Below are 19965 nucleotides of genomic sequence, written 5' to 3' on the forward strand. Positions count from 1 at the left end.
CTTTAGCTATCCACTAGCTACATAACATGTTTTACCGATAATGTTCCGGCCCGCCTGCATTCATGTTCAGGGGCCTTTCGGTGACAGCGTTCAGATGCCGTCCGAATCCTTCGGATCCTTCGCCTCTGATCCTCCGTAGCTTAGCAAGCATTAGACCCACAATCGCGGTGGATCACCTGTCGCGACAATCTTCTTAGGAGCTTAGTGAACACTTTGGCGTTGATCGACAACTAGTCATTTGTGACTTATTGGACTTGTTTCATATCGAAGGATTGGAATTCCGTGGTGGTTCGGGACAAAATTCCTTCAGTAGACAAGGCAATTTCTCAGGATTTGACGTAGCCTTGCCTTTACAAAACCCCTCAAAAAAGGGAAACATGCCCTCTAAATTCGAAGCTATCCTAAGAAGGTCTCTCGGCCCAGTATTGTCCCTCAGTGTTTATCCTTTGTGTGGCATTGTTCGAGAGAAATGGGAAGAAGTGATTCAGAATATTTGAGAAGTAATTCAATTGACATAGTATTATAGTAAGATAGATGTTTATGTAGATGCCATCATCCCCATTGATGTTCCTCACCATTCTGTGATTAATACTCAACACTATCATACCATCACACCGCCAACCACATCAACACATTAGCACACCTAATCAACCTCCTCTTCCTCCTTACCGGAAGCCAAAAAGACCCTCCCATTGCCATTTTCTCCCCTCTCAAACTCCAGGGACAAGTTAGCCATATGAGCAAGCACATTCCCAATAGCCGCATCCCCTTTACTTTGTTTGCTCCTGCCCAAGTTGTCCAACCAGGCGATCTTATTCAAAACGTAGTAGACCAACGCAATGACGATCTCTACCCCAATGCAATACCCCCACAGCCGCACAACTGTGACGATGTCCGTCCACCCATTGCTCGTCTCTTTGCTGATATACTGATCATACGGATCGGTAATCATATCGCGGTTGGAGAACCACCCAAACAAACAGAAGATAGTTGCAAGGATATCGACACCCAAGATCGCCGCCACGAGAGGTAAAGATGGCCAAGTTGAGCTTCCACGGGTCACGAAGATTAGCCAGTTTTCTGTTAAGGCGACTTCCAAGAAGATGATTTCTTGAATGGAGCCCCAGTTTTGGACGATGCCGCCGTCGGGAAGGAACAGCGTGCCGCGGATCACCCATGTTCCTGCTGCGAGGAGAATTCCTAGAATGACGGAGATGACCCAAATTTTGGGGAGTTGCCATTGTACAGGGCGAAGTTCGTAGGAGGCATTGTCGTAGGCGACTGCTACAGTAGCCACGTCGGCGAAGAGGGCTAGGAAGACGACGAGGTCGGTACGGATACTTTCGTTCAGGATGATCATTGTCGTTACGAGATAAATTTCTAGATGTAGACAGAGCGCGATTCGGTATTGGATGTAGGCTTTCATGCGATGGAAGATTTGGCGGGCGACCTGCTTTTGTCAGGATGGACCAATTGTGACTGTGGGATGGGAACAAGGGGTGACTGGCCTTAATGGAATCGATGATGGTTGAAAGCCCTGGCTCCAGAAACACAATGTCCGATGCAGATTGCGCAGCCTCTGAGGCACCCTCGACCGCGATACCACAGTCTGCTTTCTTCAAAGACGGCGCATCATTGACACCATCTCCAGTCATGGCTGTAAGATGACCACGATCCTGGAGCATCTCAACAACCTGGTATTTGTGTTCCGGAAAGACCTCTGCGAATCCATCTGCTTTTTCTACCAACTCGCCGGCCATGGCGCCGCTGAGACCACCACTGATCAACTTCTCCGAGTTGTAGACCTTCGTGCCCAGAGCCAGCATTTTGCACGTCTCCTTTGCAATAGCAATAGCATCTCCCGTAAGCATCTTAACCTTGATGCCTAGCTTTTGTGCCTCAGCAATAGTCTGAGCAGTGTCATCACGAGGGGGATCAAACATAGGCAGCATGCCTAACAAGGTCCACTCTTCACCCTCTTTCTGAACAGCAACGCCAAGCGACCGGAAACCACGCTGTGCGAATTCGGTTGCTTTTTGTCTGTACATTCTTGCAGTTTCCTCTGAGCAATTGGTCAATGATAGGACTGCTTTAGGCGCTCCTTTCGTGCAAGTGTAGCGGGTACCATTAAGGGAGACATTCGCAACGATTCGTTTCGAGACAGGGTCAAAGGGTGTGAAGTTCTCAGTTTTCCACCCTTGTTGGAGGATTTCCTTTGCCTTGGGGTATTGGTTCACCGAGAGGATGGTCACCTTGTCAATGGGGTCGAGCGAGCGCACATTATGAGAAGAAGCGAGAGCAGCGACTGCGAACATCCAGTTTACGTCGACTCCTTCGGATACGAAAGGTTCCCGGATGCTGAGGCGATTAGCGGTTAGGGTTCCGGTTTTGTCGGAGCAAAGGATATCGACACCCTATTTATTCTGTTGTCAGTATCTAAAATATATGACAAAGAGAGGTAACCTAGAAGTCGGGTTCAGGACAAAAGAGAAGATGCCCCTAGTAATACTTACAGCAAGTGACTCAATAGCAGTCAATTTCTGAACAATAGCCTTTTTGTTCGCAAGGTAAGCCGCACCGACCGCCAAGGTGGTCGTTGTAACGACAGGCAGACCGACTGGGACTCCAATGATCAGGATAGACAGGGTGTAGAAAAGAAGAGTCTGTTCACCAGGTGAGGCAATTGGGATGTTTCTGAAGAAGCCACCAATCCAGACCGCCAGTAGCCAGGCCATGACGATTACCAGCAAGGCAGTTCCAATGCTATCCATGACCATCTTGAAGTGGCCAGTATCTTTTGCATTCTGGACCATTGAAGCAGTGCGACCAACAAAGGACTTCGTCCCAGTGGCTTGGACGACTGCGTAGGCTTTTCCACGCTTGCATCCTGTTGTGTAGAAAACTTGGTCACCAACAAATCGATCGACGGCAAGAGACTCTCCCGTAATAGCAGAATGATCACAGGCCAGGATAGGATAGCCTTTCTCATCGTCGTCAGAGTCATCCTCGCCCTCCTCGTCATTGGACTTTTCGGCGTCCTTTTCCAATCTTCCTTCGCTCCGCAGTCTTTGGTATTCACTCCATCCTTGGTCGGGTTCGTCGTAGTCGCAGATCACCTTTGCATCGGCGGGGACAGTTTGACCTTCTTCAACGATGATCTATTGGAACGGAACATGAGCACCTGGTTGCCGAAGTGATCTCGTAAGAATATGCTTACCACGTCGCCAGGAACCAGTTCCCGTGCCAAAATATCCTGCTCCTCCCCGTTACGCACAACAGTACTGCGCATGGCAATATCGGCCTTCAGACTGGCAACCACATCCTCAGCCTGCTTCTCTTGATACCAGCCAACTGCCGCGTTCAAGCACAAAATGCCAATGATGACACCAAAGTCAATCCAGTCCTTCAAACCCGCAGCAAGTAGAATCGCAATCTCCATGACTAAAGCACAACAGTCAGCATATGCAAATCACCAGATCAGTAACCAAACCGATGCTCATGTCTCACCATATAGGATTGGTCCCTGAAAGTACGACAACAACCTCGCAACCGGATTCTCCTTCTCTGAGCTCAACTCATTGAACCCTGCCGACCGTCTCCTCGTCTCGACCTCCGACCCCGATAACCCATGATGAATGTCAGTCAGGCGCCACTCTTCCGGGAACTCGCGCGACGACCCAACGTGCTTCCAGCGAAATCTTCTCTTCTTCCATGGCGCATACCACACCCGGCTTTCGCGGATTTCTCCCTCTCCGGGATCATTCGCGTCTTTCTCGCGGTACGTGGACATGAACTTCACCAGCCGGGTATACTCGTCAAGTTTCGTATCTGACCGGGCAGACCGACTGGAGAATCGGGAGGCACGGCGCGAACTGGCATCGCGTTCGACGTCGCCATTAGTAGACATACTGAGGGCGATGGCGCAGCCGTGGGTGATATTACTCGGAGGGAAAGAGAAGAGAGAAATTGTAGCGCGGAAGGTCCAACCAACTGCACCGTGGACGGAGTTCGGGAATTAAGGGGACAGGAACAGGGAACGACATGCAGTTTTGTACACGCAGACAATATAGGCGGTCTTTAGTAAAACTTTACTGGGATCCTTGCTCATCCTGTTTTGCTGCTTACTGTCCGGTCGGAAATCGGCAAGCTCGGAGATACAAAGCTGAAATACCTCATGACGTCGCGTGCTGCATGATGCATGCTCACTGCAAGTGTCTCACTGGGTTGTACGCCTGAGCTGATACTGTGTAATGTTTGGCCATTCCAAATTGAGTTAGAGATTTTCGTTGACTGTATCTACGAGTGGCTGTTTTATTAGGAGATGGCGTGAAGCTTGTAGCGGTGGCTCCACTTGCACAATGATGCCCAGGATCGCTGGCAATGATCCTCGGTCATTGCTTACAGTCCAAAGTGATCTGAAAATACCTCAATGTGCCCTTGGAATTGTCCACCATCTCACGATCTCACTTGATACTGCTATCTACTGCTCATCGGGATGAGGCTCAAGATGGTTTGAAAATACCTCAGCCGGTCCGAGGGTTGTCTACGAAGTATAACGCCCCGAGAGGTCAGATGAAGCTTTGTTGATGTCATGTTCGGCAAAAGGTACGAGTCAGTCGACGATCTGTGCGGAGGTCAAAAGCTTGATTGGTCCTGACCCACTCTGTCACAGGCCCGTGTTATCGCCACGCCCGTCATTGCCCTTTACACGCACGAAATGGATGGGAAAGACGGGACGCAAATAGGGTCGGAGTAACTACCAGGCACCCCCTTTAATCGAGTACAACTTCAAAAAAGACAGGGTAGTATGACTGTAACATCACTATAGAATTGAAGAGTTCTCGCCTTCAACTCCCGCGATACATCGTCATGCGATAGCAACCCCTTTGTTCTTTAAACCAACGATCTAGACCTAATCCAAGCATGTCCTTCATCCATATCCGTGCCCCGTTTTCTCAACCACGGCCAGATCCCGCCATGCCGACGGACCGAACCCCTGCCAGCACCAACCAATGCGACCCTGTCGGATATGCGGCATATGGGGTTGGGCTCCATGATAGGCCCCCCGACCTTCATCAACTTGGCAAGAAACCGGTCTCAAGCTTCCGAGAAATCCGCGATTGCCCCGCGGAATACTCCCCTGTCATATCCTCGCCAATAAACTACTCACACCCTCAAGGAGCGCATGCTGACATCACTATAATATGATATCCTATTGGATTTCGTTGGCAGCATGCTTCGTGATATGAGCGCTATGACAAAATCACGCAGTCAAGGAACGGGAAGGTAATTCGGGTGGTGAGAGATTTGCTTGACCATTGGGACTGGACTGCTACATATTATCGTGGGATAGCCAAGGTATTTTTTTGGGATAGACTAGATTGACCTTTTCACGTTTGGGGTATCAATAGGCAGCTTACACTTCTGAAGCTGCGGTCCAATTTCAATCCTCTTAGTACACTTATCCCGTCTATTCTTCTTGGACATAGCAGATCTGGTCGGTAGTACTTCTTCACTCCCTTCCAGCCACAAAAATGTGAGTACTACACCCTTAGTAGATACCACACAGAACTCCAAGCATAACGCAGATCATATCAAAGCAGACTTCATCGCACAGCTTCTTACCAATTCAACGATCTTCCTCCACATTCGAACAAGAAGCTTACAATGCCAGCCATCAACTTCCCCCGATCGGCTACGGCCCTGTCACACAAAACCATCGGCAAGCGCAGTTGGGCTGGTGAAGAGCCCGGTGTGATTCTGGATTTTGTCGTGGTCTTCATCGTGCTCTGCGGGATTTTGGGCCTCATCATTCAGAAAGCATGGCGGAACCGTCAGGCTGAGAGGGCAGAATGGGAAATAACGGAGATTAAGGATTAGTGGGCAGTTGACGTTGTCGTTATACCCGTTTTGGAATGTGCGCCTGGCGTGAGTGTTGAGGATGGTATCTTGGAACTCTTACTTAATAGCTAAATTGATACGCTTGTGATGAGAAGTGATGTAGGGTATAGTTAACTACTATTTGCGATTATTAGGTCTGCAGGTGCGTTACTGTGTTGGGGCGGAGGCGCAGCGCGTGTACTTGGAGTGACGTACATATAGCGGGTCGCTTGCTGCGGTGATATCTTGTCCACACATGCAGCGAGCTATTCAAATGTATCCAGAGGTAATGGTGTTTAGTAGTTATCTGTGGTATTTCTATTTTTCATGATGATCATGATGCTTGTACGTCCCTAATTTCGACTATCTCCCATGACATAAACTGCTTCTGTTGTACTCCAACCATAACCATAGCCAAGATGATCAGCCTGAGATTGTCTCATATCGTAGGAAGATTCCCAACATACAGTGTTAGATAGCGTCACATAGCATCTGAGGAAAGAGCTCAGACGACCTTGTGTCTCATCAGGCTCAAGGCAAGCCACTACTTTGAAATTACCTTGTTGGTACTGCAAGTGTCGTCTGCGGAAACCTTTGATGACGAGCAGCCATGGTACAATGTCTTTACTTGTTAGCGAGTACCTATCAGATTAATAACTCAGCCTAACCAATTTAGACTTCTTGAAAAGCTCAACACATGGCGGCCATGTGCGACGTACGCTCCACGTGCGCAAGCCCCTCGAGACCCTGAACCCGGAAAACCCCTTAATTGACTTTGGCCAAGCCAGGATTTTCATGTAGGCAATGGCTGTCCTGGAAATATTTGCGCATAGGCGTGGCTGGCATACGCTTTCCGTATGACTTACCATGATAACCCAGACACTGGAGAGCGTACAGGATACAAGTGGAGCCAGTCACAGCTCATTATATCTAGGAAGGCTATACTCCCATGAGACTGTCATTCTTTGGCTGAAACATCTGATCGGCCAACGGGTCCGTAGTTATAGGGCGGAGGGTTTGATATCGCAGGCCGATTTAATGAAGTCTTTGGTATCCCACCATATGGTAACATGATCAATAAACGGAGTATATTAAATATGTAAGCCACAAATTACGCGTCAATCTATCACAGCATGAAGACTACCGATAATTACATCTCCCACCGCACCTACGAACAAAAAGTAGATATGCAGTATCTTCATTGCTGCAAGGACTAACCTAGACCCCCGAGCGAAGAAGTTTCAGCATCAACACTAAACTTAAGCTTTACCGGAAGTTAACCGAGGATCTGATAAGTATTTACGCATCCGTGCCTGCGTAGACGCGGTCCGAATACGATTGTGATAAGTCTGTGCCGGACGTTGGATGTGGTTGTAGTGGCATCCCCGATCTCCGCCTGCCGGCTTTTCCGTGGAAGGGTCCATCCGCCCACTGATCGCATCTTATCAGAGCTTCCAGGCGCCAACAGCCAAGGTATGAGCATTTTTGATGGGGTAAATAGGGCGGGTTAGAGGGCAGAGTGGAGAGGGCTACGCGGCCGCCTACTAGTTAGTCTCTGGGGTCAGTTAGGGTTGACGACCCTGACTATTATGTTCCAGTTTTCTTTTTCTTACGTCCATTGTGTCAATTTTACTGAATACAGGACGAGATCTACGTGGGCCGTGCATCTTTCGGAAGAATTAGGGAGAAGGTTATTGAGACTAATGATCAGAAAAAAAGAAGAAAATAAGAATAAATTGTTTCAACTCGTTACGCGTATGCAAAGTCCGCTATTGCCATGGGCTATAGACTGCAAGCTAGATAAGATATCTACCACTACCACGTAAGCTAGTGAAGCTGTCCTACTCACACAGATTATGTCCCAAAGTCCGACCCACCCGAGGCACCATTCGACATTCTGGCTGAACCAGCTCCGGATTAGATCAATTCGGGTAGGCTCTGCAGCCTTTCCAGCTCCCCAAGAGTCGCCAAGCCACATAGTCGTCGCATCTTCCTTACTGGGTGGCCAATAGGTCAATTCTTCGCCATTAGGGTTGCCATTCTTGATGAAATTGGCCCAGTAGCTTTGCATGACGTTCGCAATATCATTTCAACAAGCCTGGATTCATCAATCCTGGAATTAATACTCAGCCTTGAAGCCAGTTGATCCTAAGCAGTAGTGCGGAGACCAGGACCTTTGCTCTCTCGGGAGACAGTATAACCTGGGATTGTCGAGGGCTACGGAGTCGGTTGTGGTTTCCTTCTGACTTCCGCCTCCTCCAGTTTAATTGCCTATCAATAACAAGAGGTTATTTTGAGCAATGAACTAACTGGGCTTGGTAGTATAGTAAGTGGGACCATTGGTGATGGACGCGTCGTCTTTGATTATGGTCACCCCAGCGGATATTCAAGCTCTGTGAATAGGCCCAGCCCAAATGCATAGCATTTATCTCACCGGACTTCGGGAGGTTATCAGGAATTAAAAGGGCCTAATATACATGAATTGAATAAAAATTCCAACTGAACCATGATGATAATCATGAGTGTCATGTGAAAATGTTAGCACTTGGGGGCTTCGTCACAATTTGATCTTCTAGAAGAAGGCTGTCATTGTTCTCCTCGCTAACCAAGGAATGGGATGTTCGTAGCAGTCGTTTATTTACAGATCATCTTGGGTAAGTCATTGGCATCAACCTTCAGACCGTTCAGGCCAAATGTAAGGCATTGGCGGCATCAATATGGGAATGAAACGCTATCTTGAATCGACTCATCCAGTCGCCACGGTTCGTCACCCACTGGTAATGGAAACGCGTTCTCACCGATATCTCCTTCTACTGGCTGCACCTGACCCATATATAAGACTGGTGCATTCACAGCAGGGAAAGACCGTGACAGATCAACTCTTCCCGCGGCATCGTCTACATACCACGGTTCAGCATATGCGGGACCCGCCATGCCACCCCCGAGCGAGGGTAGTATGGCAGCTGAGCCTGGGCCGCGGTGAGGGTCCAACATGGGGACACCCGATGCTGGTGGGGGAACTCCGCCGCGTAGATAGGTATGTGTATCACTCGGGCGAGCAATTATCCGTTTCTGGATCTGTTCAAACCACTCTCGATTCTTGATCGCAACAACGTGATACCATTTGCTCGGGACGCGGTACTTCTGCTCTCCACTCGCTCGTAATAGAGCTTGCCCGACGCGGTCCAGGTAGCCGTCAACGTCCATCATCTGGGAAGAGACTACCTCACCGAGAGGGCCAAATTGGGCCGTGTGATATATCCGAAGTAGGGATGAGATGCCCAGGATCATTCGGGTGTAGGTCATGTTAGGTAGCTTGCGCATGGTAGAGGTGTCGCATCCTAAGAACGCGTCTAGCATCTGGTGGGAGGCCAGTAGCCATTTCGTTATTATCTGGACCCGGGCAGCTGTTATAGGTGCGTTTGCTTTGTGTCTTTCCATGTCGCCTTCTAAAGGTGGGAGGGTGTAGTATTTGCGGGTTGGGGCGTCGGGGTCGCGGTAGCTTTCACCAGCGGCAAGTTCGTAAATAGCGAGGTACATGTGGTGATATTCCAGGTTCATCCATGCTGGGAATTATTGTATAAGCATGATTCCATTTATGTGTGGATGCAACTTACTTGTGAGCATGTTTTTCGGGGTCGTCCTCTTCCAATGAAGCATCCGAGAATCGAACCAATTCAGGATTGGAAGCATCTGCGACTCACGAAGAGAGATATCCACTAGGGTATTGTCCTGGCCCAGTGAGGATAGTGTATCGTCAACGATCCGCTGAAGGCCAAACCATGTTGCTATTTGCTGATCTAGGCCGAGTGTAGATTCTCTCAGGTGGTGTATGTACCCGTCTATCACATCGTTGAAGCGGAGCATATTCGGTCGATGCGTTCGAATCCCTATGCTACGGCTAGGTCAGTCGTGTAACAACTACGTGATAGTCATAGAGCCCATACTTGGACGCGAAGTGATAGCAGCCCAGTACGGCGCGCGCCTGGGCACTATGGATGGAAGCTGGTAAATCACCATATCCGCCATGACAACGGTAATTTTTTCGTCCCGCCGGTCCTGCTGCTATACCAAGCTCTAGAGTCATGGTGGTCGCAATGTGTGTGTATTGGTAATATTGACCCTGTAAACGCGACTTTGGGGGAAAATAAAAGATAAGCATCAAGAGGATTGATTGAATCAGCTCCACTGACTTTTCCTGCCTGAGGAAAAATCGTTCTGCATAGACCTTGAGCATCTCCTCATTCAGAGTCTCCGCCAAGTGAGGGTTTAAGGTCATTGATGAAGCAGCTAGAATAGACAGGAAAAGCACCGGGCTCGTTCTGCGTAATGATTCCGCAGTTGTGTTTGATGGCAGTACAATCATTGGGTAGAATTGCATCTGTTCGTTGATAAAGAATGAGACCAACGTTTGCGCCATGTCAAGCGATACGATGCCGCGATCAACCACGTCCCCAGAGCCAGCTGGCGACTGCATCAGGGTCAGGCTACTGTTGGCGGGAGCAGGCTCGGCAGGAGGATTCCCAGTATGCTGATCTGAGTCACCCTGAGCAGAGGCGTTGTGGACAATAGGGGGCTCTATGCGCGTGGATGATGAGAGGGCGGGCAAGGGCGCTACGTCGCGGCCAGACGCCCCCGGAGGGTCAGTAGCTACGGCCGCGGCCGCGGCATCATCTGCCTTTCCCCCGCGGTCTGAATCCGGTCGGATCTGGTCATGTAACAGGGAGCGCAAATCTCGCACGTCCCTTTCCAGCTGGGCCACTCGTGAGCCAGTCTTCTTCCGTGGCTGTCGTCGGAGCGTGCGGGCGAACACGCAGGTTCTTCTCGTGCGGGTACAGCGCTGACACTGGCGCGGGACGTTGGGATCCGGCAGACAGCGTACTTTGAGCGCCCTACAATTCTCGCACGACTGATTTAGCGGGGGCAGGGAGTTTGGTAAGTTGAGGGAGCGATAGCTAGAGGGCATAGAGGCCGACATTGTGCGTGTCAAGGATGTATTTCATGAGGAAGCAATGGTCTGGAGGAATATTTAAGAGGGATTGCGTTGCGCCAAGCCCGGTAGTGGAGGATTGAGATGGACTCGGATTCCAAGCCGCGTTTGTTGGTTGGGGACCCGCTTGATGACGATCGTCAGTCACCCTTGGATCCATTTTGATAAAATAGATCAATTGCTCCAAAGATTAGATGGAGGTTTCACAGCACGGGTACCGTCAAGGGAAAATGGGTTACGTTGGCAGATATATACTAAATCAGGGACCAGAATAAGACTATTTTCTTCAGGACAAATGTGACCTGCAAAAGGTGGACCTTTCGACGGTCGGAAATCGGACGTCGGAGATACCGCTGAATCCCGAATACCAGCTATGCCCAAAACGGATTAAGCGTGTCACGGTTCTTCCGATCCCCTGCTTTGTTGTGTACTTTCTGGTTCTTCTCTGCCGGGGTTGAGCATTTACGAGCTCTACGTAGTTCAATAAGAGATTAGTTATCTATCATGTGGCATAACCGCCATACTCTCATATTTTATCGTCGCAATAAAACGCAGCTTTACCAGTCATACAGTCTTGTGGGGTTGGACACCATGATCGCCTGCCACTCCTCTGCACTAACCCAGGACCGCAAGCTCTTCAGCCATTCCGCGTCATCGATGACCAGATATGGGGTCTCTGTCAGTGCTTCTTCACGCGTACGAACCTTCATATGCGGGGTATGAGGCCTAGAACCAATGTTAGCAGCGAATCATGATAGTGCTTATTCTGAAATACTCACCAGTCGCTTCCCCAAAGAATCTGTCGCGGGTTGGCATCCACATAAGCGCGCACCAGTGGCTTCACGTCTGCATACCACGGTGCTTCATGACTCACGCGGTATGGCGCGCTAAGTTTCACGTATAGAAGTCCAGAACGGACCAGATCCATGATTTCCGTAAACCCGGGCTGTCGAGTGATATCTCCCTCGTACTCTGCAGGCAGCATACTAGCGGCCTTGAGCAATGCAAAGTGATCAGTGACCAGATGAAGGCTGGAGGACCCCATCTCCTCCTCGATGATAGGCTTTAGCTCACCCCAGAACTCGGGATGCACGTGAGTGAATGCTATACTCCATCCTGGACAGTGTGGCTTAATAGCTCTGATGTGGGCACGCAAAGCTTGTTTCTGCCGTTCCACATCGTGCATTGCCTGGTATTGGTACAAGTTGACTCGAATACCTCGGATGCCCCTTGCGTGCATATCCTGGAGCTCCTCTGGTGTTGTCGTCTCTGGGTCAATGACTCCAATACCCCTCGTTCCCGACTCCCCTAATTCGCGGACAAATGTTTTGAGAGATGTACAGTCTGACCCATATGATAAACCATGCGTGAGAACCGAATTGGTGATCCCAATTTTGTTTTTAAAGGCGAGAAATTGCTCGACGGTCGCGGGCGGTGGAGTGAGATGTCTGTCAGGAGCGTAGGCGAATTTTGCCGCTACACATACGATCGCATCAGTATGATGTTACTTAGTGGAGGGTTTAGCTTATGAGGGAAGTCCAAAATCATACGCTCGAATATGTGGTGGTGGACGTCCCAACCACCGTTCGGAAACAGCACCGGTTCCGGGCATGGTTGGTGTTCGACGGTCATGATGGGCTTTGGGAAGAGTTTAGCAAATTTGATACCTTCGAGGAATATCGGGGGAACAAAATCATTGGAAGGGATCTGGGAGCTACACGTTATTTCATATTTGTAAGTCTGATCGGCTCGCCTTGTCTGTATACGGATCCATTTCGGGATTGCGGGTTACTCCGGGTCCCAACGGCAGCCGGAGCGACCCTGTCCATGTACCGGGGGTCTCATGCAACACAACATACAATCTCCCCTCGATACCATGTTGGTTGTGATCTGCAATCCTGTCTTGATAAAGACTTGTCTTTTGATAAATGGACAAGAGATTGGCCTCCCCGATCCTCCTGGCTGTAGTATCTTCCGGTTTAGTGTTAGCACCGTAAGAATCTGGTATCTGCGGTTAGGTCTGATCTGCAGATGATATGCAGCGCTGGAGGCCGTCGGACATGCGGTTCAGAAACATCATATAAAGTCCTGTCAATCTGGTGAATTGAGAAAAGTGGCGCCTGCTACAGTAAGCTAGAGGATATCATCATTTCTGCAGCTGAAGGCTCCAAACTTGTCACACCCCCCTATGAGGTTCATACGATCCACTAACAGTACTCAATATATGTAGTTTCGCATAAGAGAAAATTACTAGGTACTAGAAACTTGACAGCAGTATCAGTCAAGAAAGATAAAGCTTAAAGCTAGCAATACATACATTGTGGTCATCAGTATCGCACATTGAAGTTATAAAGGGTTTGCAAGGGGGGAAGAAGAGAAAAGAAGCAGGAACCAAAACGGTTGTGGAGTAAATCATGTGCCGACGGCCGAGTCAAATGTCACCCGCCGCCCCCGGCATTCCGCTTCTTTCCCCCACAAATCCGGCCGGTCGCATGTTGCCGTTACGCTGGTTCATCGTGCTTTTGCACACATCATCTCGCAAAACTCCAAGATGAGTCCCCGAGACATAGAGCGCCCGGGGTCTCCTGCTCCGAAGAAAGTCCGGATCGCCTGTCGTCGGTGTCGAGCTAAACGCGTCAAGGTTGGCCCACATTCATGTTCATGTTGCCAAGCTTGTGACTGTGCATCTTTGCTAATTACCTTCCCCGGAGTGTGACGGCGGCATCCCCGCATGCAGCAATTGCGCGCGAGCGAGGGTCCCTTGTATCGATGTCGATGGTCGGAACCGTGATATCTCGATTCCTCGCGAGTAAGATCTTCTCACCCTCCGTGGCTTCTGTGCCCTCAGCCGCACTAATTGTCCTGTGATGTCCCAGTTTCATCGCGCAATGCCGTGCCAGACTCACATGGCTCGAACAACAGATCAAGCTTTTGGACCCGGACTTCGATCTGACCAAAGGGCCATCCGTGAATATGGGTGAGAATGAATTGACATTGGCGTCTAGCTCGGGGGTTTCCGATTGTGCCAATGCTGTCACTTCTATGCTGGAGACTGACACACAGAGTCGCGACAAGCCAGCCACAAGAAAACGACCATACGACTTAGTTGAGGACCCAGAACCTGACCAGACCCCACGTGCAGAAGCATCATCTGTGGCAAATGCATTTGGGATGCTGTCCTTACATTCAGATTCCCGACAACAGCACTACATGGGTTCTTCCTCAGGACTGCTGTTCACGAAGCTGATTGGAGTGGATAGAGATACACAGGTATCCAGCCCATCATCCAATAGTGAAACTAGCAAGTATGGGAAGCATTCAATCTCTCAAGCCTTGAAGCAAGGCTATCGCTCTCTGTACCAGAGCTTGACAAGGGTCTGTCGCTCCCCTCGGTTTCCGGTCACGCTTCTCATCATATATTTAGGAACTCCCTCCCCCCGAGGAAGCTGAAATCTTATTTGCGGTCTACTTCCAGCATATACATATTGACTACCCCGTTCTCCATGCGCCTTCGCTAGTCAATGCGTATTTGGCATTGTATGAGAGCACACAGATGGAACCCACAGGCCAATACGATAGTAACGGGTGGATGGAAGGCCTGGAACCCTTCGAGTACAATGGCATGGCTGATCATGAAAGCGGCAAACCGTCTACGCCGATATCAGTATTTACAGCCGTGTTTCATGTCTTCATGGTCTTCTCTCTGGCAGCGACCGTACTAACGCGCAAAAAGAACTTTGATTACTCCCCGACAAAATTCTACAGAATGGCCTTAGCGGAAACATCTAGTTGCTTCTCCTCCGTGTCAGTGACATCTCTGCAGGGTATATTACTCTTGGCGATTCATAGCATGATCTGCCCGGCTGGCCTGAATATTTGGACACTGGCACATATAGCAATGTCGCATTGCATTGACTTGGGCCTTCATCGAGAACCTAGCCCGTCTACGCGCGTTTCCAGAACGTCTCTGGCTGTCAAGAGGCTGATATTCTATACAACATACTCCCTCGATCGGTACGGAAATCATTCATGTTCCCCGATACGCTTGAGCCTAACAAGGTCATAGAACAATAGCCACCATCCAAGGCCGTCCTTTAGGTATTAGGGATGAAACATTTGATATGCAACGTCCCGAAGTAGAAGATGTCAGTGAAGAATTGTCTATGATTGGAAATTGCCAACTCCATGTTTCAGCGCCATCATCCCCCCATATGACAATGTCCATTCGTCGTTTCAGACTGGATCAGTACATAACTGAGATAAAGCTCCTTTTCTATCATTTACCCAAAAAGCTTCGCCCGCTCGTGTGGCCGAATGACCTTGAAAACCATCAGGCACAGATCAAGCTTGACCTTGACACATGGTTAACCGAGACATCTCTCATACAACCGCCGACTGACCGAGAAGAGGACAGAAAAAGCGTTGAGCATGAGAAACTCAGGTTGGAGATTTTGTATCACTCAGCAATAACGCTCCTTTTTCAGCCTTCCCAAGCATTCCGTTCGCCATCGCCAAGTGCTCTAAAACAGTGCTATCAAAGTTGCAGTCGAAAGTTACGCATATACGATCATCTCAGTGCAGAGGAACAGCTATTATACAACTGGCGAAACATTCACGGTATATTTTCCTCGGGCGCGACACTGATCTACTGCATCTGGGCATCACCCTCTCTTCAGGCCACCACCCCGTTCGCGGAGGTATTGAGGGATCTGCGGATCTGCTCCAACCTCCTCAGTATCGGTGGTCAGTGGTGGCCTTCTGTACGTAATGGCAAGGGAAGCTTCGACAAGATGGTCGACCTTACTATACGGCAGTTAAGTCGTACTCAGACCTCCCCATCAAAAATGCGGGGCTCACTACACACCCAACATGCTGAGATTGGCTGTCAACCTGATCTACACGATTCCAGTTTGGTTCCCGAATTTCCTAATAATTCGAGTATCCAACTAACGGAAGACTCATCCCGCCACCCTGAAGGGCTCGGTGGTCTCCCCAATGCAGGGTTTCATGACTCTACAGGTGAGTATTTTCGGCATAACTTACATCCACGGGCGTACTATTCACTTTGGGTGCTAATGTCTCTGCTTGTTTAGGAGACAATTTGGATCTTGGTTTCGGAGAACCTGGATTGTTGTTTCCCAACCCGAATGGCATGGATGTTACTGACACATGTTCCATTGACTCTGCGATGGAGAGCTTTCTCGCCGAATTTATCCGCGGAGACTGGGGCTGGGACCCATTCTCAGGCACAGCGACCTTGTGAAAGCACACCAGTCTGTTATCACCGTTACCCCCATCCCAAGGCCTTTGTCGATCGGAGCCGACAGACTATATAAAACGAATACCACAGTGTGTCTCATATACTATACATTCCGATACAGTCCATAGAGGCATCAGTATTTTACTTCAAGGCTATTCACAAGTCTGCGAGAAGGACAATACAGACCCTCAAAACAAGCTGGATCTCACGGCTAGCTTATTTCCTCAGCCTCTTGATAGTGCTCCCTATTTCATCACCCTGTTCCAGACAACGCCGTGTCTCCTCATCAATATCAAAGCGTTCCTGGCAGAGGCGCACGCACTCTTCTGCCTTTTCAGGCGGAACGACAACCACCCCATCCGCATCTCCAAGGATATAATCACCAGGATTAATAACAACCTGCCCCCCATTCTCTGAGTTCTCGTAGGTAACTGGTACATCCAATTCAGAAGAACGAGTGAAAGAGTTGGATCCCAAAATGCTAATGTCGCGCGCAAACAGGGTCATTCCCAGCTCCCGGTGTTCATTGATATCGCGAAATTTGCCATCAATGATAACTCCGGCAGCACCACGTTTCTGAGCCCGAGTGCTCATGAGTCCTCCCCAACAAGCACTGATCAAGCCTCTCGGTTGTGACACAAATACAACGCTGTCTTTGGGGACGGCATCGGCGAAATGAACCTTAGGCGTTGGCGAAACCTTGTCCGAGGCATGCACCATTTTCACTGTGTATGCCGGGCCGAGGAACTTTGCTGTGGGTGACATGAAATCCGGAGAGTACATTTTGAGACCGGATAAATAGCCGCCCTGAGGGACTCCGAGCTTGACGAGGGCGTCGCCGACCTGAAGGGATTGGTTGAGCTCAAGCCAGAGTCGTGCTGAACGGTATAACTTACATCACAAGAGGTGAAGCGCCGCAACGCGCTGAGGACGTTTGGTCTGACTGCCATAGCTACTTGTTCACGATTGTATTGATAGTACGGGGATGCGAAAGGGCAAGACGGTGGCCCCAGAAGGTAAATGGTAGTGGTCCGGACAGCTTACAAAAGCGGGGAGACAATCGGGCCATCCGACGGGCCATCCCGCATTCTGGAGTAGCCCGGGGCAGATGCTCTTAGACATTGTTCGGATAGCTCCGAAGCCGGGTCCGGAGTAGTCCTGCCCTTTTGCCTCGGCCGGAGACAGAGCTTGACCTACGCAATCTGCGATCGAAGTCGAGGATATCCTTTGTAGATTCCTTTTCCTCAATGGCTGATATTTGTATCTCGATACTCAAGTCAGCACAATGCAGCGATGTCGCCAGAGATTACCGATGCTGAAAGCATCATACCGACCGCTCTCTCTGAACGGATCCCGAAACTATGCGACAACCGTTTCAGGTAACCCAGTCAGTGCGCCTCAATCTCAACCCAGAGTAGTTGACGCTAATACTGGCCATTGGACAGATTCTGGGTGTTCATTACCCCAAACAGATTCGTGCCATCGAAGCGATTAAGCAGGGATCAAATCGCCCGCTCACACTAGCCGAAAAGACCCTATACAGTCATTTACTGGACACGGATAGCGGTCGCTGGAATATTGATAAGATTGCCCGGGGAAAGACCATTTTGGAGCTGCGCCCCGATCGAGTCGCCTGCCATGATGCGACCGCAACAATGGCCTTGCTGCAGTTTATCAGCGCAGGCCTTCCGCGCGTACAGGTACCGACAACAGTGCACAGCGATCATCTGATAATCTCGGAGAACGGCGCGGACAAGGATATGCAGCGTGCGACCACAGAACATGCAGAGGTATATAACTTCCTGAGTAGCGCTTCAAAGAAGTACGGGATCGGCTTCTGGAAGCCTGGATCTGGAATCATCCATACTGTCATCTTCGAGAACTATGCGATGTATGTCTACCACATGAGCCCCGCGATTACCATGGCTGAAGTTTTTGGAATATAGGCCAGGAGGTTTGATTATTGGAACGGATTCTCATACCCCCAATGCAGGCGGAATGGGCATGCTTGGAATCGGCGTTGGCGGAGCTGATGCTGTCGACGCTATGTCGGGAATGGCTTGGGAGCTGGTCGCACCCAAAGTAATTGGAGTCGAACTTACGGGTGAGCTCCGAGGCTGGGCATCAACAAAAGACATTATCTGCAAGTTGGCAGGAATACTTGGCGTGTCTGGCGGAAAAGGCCGCATCATTGAATTCTTCGGCCCGGGTACCGAGACTCTGGGCGCGACAGCTATGGCCACCATTTGCAACATGTCTGCGGAAATTGGCTCGACTTCTTGTATTTTCCCTTATTCGGATGCGATCGCTCGCTATTTGAGTGCCACTGCCCGCGGACATGTTGTAGAAGCGGCAAACCCAGTCAAAGACCTTCTGCTCACCGCCGATAAGGGCTCCGAGGAGTACTATGACGAAATCATCAAGATCGATCTGAACACTTTGGAGCCGCATGTTAACGGCCCATTCACACCGGATCTCGCCCACCCCATTTCAAAGCTGGCTACTGCGGTCGCTGAGAGTGATTGGCCAATGAATCTAAGCCACGCCATGGTGGGTAGCTGTACCAACAGTTCCTTCGAGGATTTGGACAAGGCCCGGCAGCTGGTCAATCAAGCCCGGGCGGCCGGGATAACTAAGTTCAAAACTCCTTTCTTGGTCTCGCCGGGCAGCGAAAGAATCCGGGCCACCGCTGAAGAGGCTGGTATTCTGAAGGATCTCGAAGACGCCGGTGCTATGGTTCTCAGCAGCTCGTGCGGACCATGTGTCGGGTCATGGGACCGCAAGGACGTGGATGTCCGCGGAAAAGAGAAGAACTCTGTGATCTCCAGCTACAACCGTAACTTTGTGGGGCGCCATGACAGCAACCCGGCTACTCACTCATTTGTCACGTCGCCGGAGCTGGTCACGGCCTTTGCTTATGCTGGCCGCCTGGACTTTAACCCTGTCACCGACAGTATCTCAGTGGAAGGATTCCAGCCACTGCGGCTTACACCTCCCATAGGCCAGGAATTGCCAGAATCATTCAATCCTGGTGCAGATCGCTTCCAAGAGCCCCCGTCAGATGGCTCCTCTTACTCCATTATCATCGATGTGAAGTCCGACAGACTACAGCTCTTGGAGCCCTTCCCAGCTTGGAAGAGCGGAAGTGCTAGTGACATGGAGTTGCTGATGAAGGTCAAGGGCAAATGTACGACGGATCATATTTCACCGGCTGGTCCGTGGTACAAGTATCGTGGCCATCTGGAGAACATTAGCCACAACATGCTCACAACCGCAACCAATGCATTCTTAGACAACGACCCGCAGATGCTAGGCCACACGAGACATCCGCTGACGAACGAGGTCCAGCTTACTCATGAAGTGGCTCGGGACTTGAAGCACCGCTCTATTCGTTGGTGCGTGGTCGGAGATAACAACTATGGTGAGGGCAGTTCGCGTGAGCATGCCGCACTGGAGCCTCGCTTCCTCGGTGGCGTTGCCATCATCGCCCGGTCTTTCGCTCGTATTCACGAGACGAACTTGAAGAAACAGGGAATGCTCCCACTTACATTCGCTGATCCTGCTGACTACGACCGAGTGCAGGAGGGAGATCGCATCACTCTGATTGGTGTAGAAGATGGAGAGCTGCAACCGGGCAAGAATGTTACCATGCGGGTTACTCCGCGACGTGGAGACAGCTGGGAGGCTGAGTTGTGCCACAGCTATCATGCCGGACAGCTCCCGTGGCTTCGGGCTGGCAGTGCCTTGAACCATATTAAGGCCACGGTACATAGCTCATGATTGTTTTCAGAGAAGTAAATGAATTAAATGTATAGAAAACTTGTATATATAAATG

The 19965-nt window shown here is 50.1% G+C and overlaps 8 protein-coding genes across 8 annotated transcripts; 3 read left to right on the forward strand and 5 right to left on the reverse strand.

The window, feature by feature from the left end:
- Positions 1 to 534: 534 nt before the first annotated feature.
- Positions 535 to 3913, reverse strand: BO85DRAFT_469591 (plasma membrane H(+)ATPase). Its single transcript, XM_025662339.1, has 5 exons — positions 3508 to 3913; positions 3218 to 3441; positions 2514 to 3158; positions 1505 to 2414; positions 535 to 1419 (listed from the first exon to the last, which is right to left on the reverse strand). Exons 1-5 carry the CDS (start codon positions 3905 to 3907, stop codon positions 644 to 646), a joined length of 2955 nt encoding a protein of 984 aa, XP_025514245.1. The 5' UTR covers positions 3908 to 3913; the 3' UTR covers positions 535 to 643.
- Positions 3914 to 5667: 1754 nt separating this feature from the next.
- BO85DRAFT_489127 (uncharacterized protein) lies at positions 5668 to 6681 on the forward strand (the record flags this gene model as incomplete). Its single annotated transcript, XM_025663582.1, has 2 exons — positions 5668 to 5833; positions 6557 to 6681. The coding sequence occupies 2 exons, from the start codon at positions 5668 to 5670 to the stop codon at positions 6679 to 6681; spliced, it is 291 nt and encodes a 96-aa protein (XP_025514246.1).
- Positions 6682 to 7629: 948 nt separating this feature from the next.
- BO85DRAFT_521044 (uncharacterized protein) lies at positions 7630 to 8133 on the reverse strand (the record flags this gene model as incomplete). Its single annotated transcript, XM_025665184.1, has 2 exons — positions 7730 to 8133; positions 7630 to 7662 (listed from the first exon to the last, which is right to left on the reverse strand). The coding sequence occupies exons 1-2, from the start codon at positions 7949 to 7951 to the stop codon at positions 7630 to 7632; spliced, it is 255 nt and encodes an 84-aa protein (XP_025514247.1). The 5' UTR covers positions 7952 to 8133.
- A 151-nt stretch (positions 8134 to 8284) lies between these two features.
- Positions 8285 to 10879, reverse strand: BO85DRAFT_399470 (Zn(II)2Cys6 transcription factor). Its single transcript, XM_025657097.1, has 3 exons — positions 9828 to 10879; positions 9498 to 9775; positions 8285 to 9446 (listed from the first exon to the last, which is right to left on the reverse strand). The coding sequence occupies exons 1-3, from the start codon at positions 10856 to 10858 to the stop codon at positions 8593 to 8595; spliced, it is 2163 nt and encodes a 720-aa protein (XP_025514248.1). The 5' UTR covers positions 10859 to 10879; the 3' UTR covers positions 8285 to 8592.
- Positions 10880 to 11421: 542 nt separating this feature from the next.
- BO85DRAFT_450359 (amidohydrolase 2) lies at positions 11422 to 12553 on the reverse strand. The gene is made up of 3 exons (XM_025660354.1): positions 12421 to 12553; positions 11650 to 12346; positions 11422 to 11596 (listed from the first exon to the last, which is right to left on the reverse strand). Exons 1-3 carry the CDS (start codon positions 12500 to 12502, stop codon positions 11428 to 11430), a joined length of 948 nt encoding a protein of 315 aa, XP_025514249.1. The 5' UTR covers positions 12503 to 12553; the 3' UTR covers positions 11422 to 11427.
- An 849-nt stretch (positions 12554 to 13402) lies between these two features.
- Positions 13403 to 16544, forward strand: BO85DRAFT_399476 (Zn(II)2Cys6 transcription factor). The gene is made up of 6 exons (XM_025657098.1): positions 13403 to 13511; positions 13582 to 13679; positions 13747 to 14245; positions 14295 to 14884; positions 14937 to 15889; positions 15964 to 16544. Exons 1-6 carry the CDS (start codon positions 13422 to 13424, stop codon positions 16131 to 16133), a joined length of 2400 nt encoding a protein of 799 aa, XP_025514250.1. The 5' UTR covers positions 13403 to 13421; the 3' UTR covers positions 16134 to 16544.
- BO85DRAFT_450362 (RraA family protein) lies at positions 16221 to 17144 on the reverse strand. Its single transcript, XM_025660355.1, has 2 exons — positions 17027 to 17144; positions 16221 to 16973 (listed from the first exon to the last, which is right to left on the reverse strand). Exons 1-2 carry the CDS (start codon positions 17078 to 17080, stop codon positions 16347 to 16349), a joined length of 681 nt encoding a protein of 226 aa, XP_025514251.1. The 5' UTR covers positions 17081 to 17144; the 3' UTR covers positions 16221 to 16346.
- Positions 17145 to 17858: 714 nt separating this feature from the next.
- Positions 17859 to 19949, forward strand: BO85DRAFT_450363 (aconitase iron-sulfur domain-containing protein). Its single transcript, XM_025660356.1, has one exon. The coding sequence runs from the start codon at positions 18129 to 18131 to the stop codon at positions 19908 to 19910; it is 1782 nt and encodes a 593-aa protein (XP_025514252.1). The 5' UTR covers positions 17859 to 18128; the 3' UTR covers positions 19911 to 19949.
- Positions 19950 to 19965: the final 16 nt, after the last annotated feature.

Source organism: Aspergillus piperis, assembly GCF_003184755.1.
Source record: "Aspergillus piperis CBS 112811 unplaced genomic scaffold BO85scaffold_12, whole genome shotgun sequence".
NCBI lineage: Eukaryota > Fungi > Ascomycota > Eurotiomycetes > Eurotiales > Aspergillaceae > Aspergillus > Aspergillus piperis.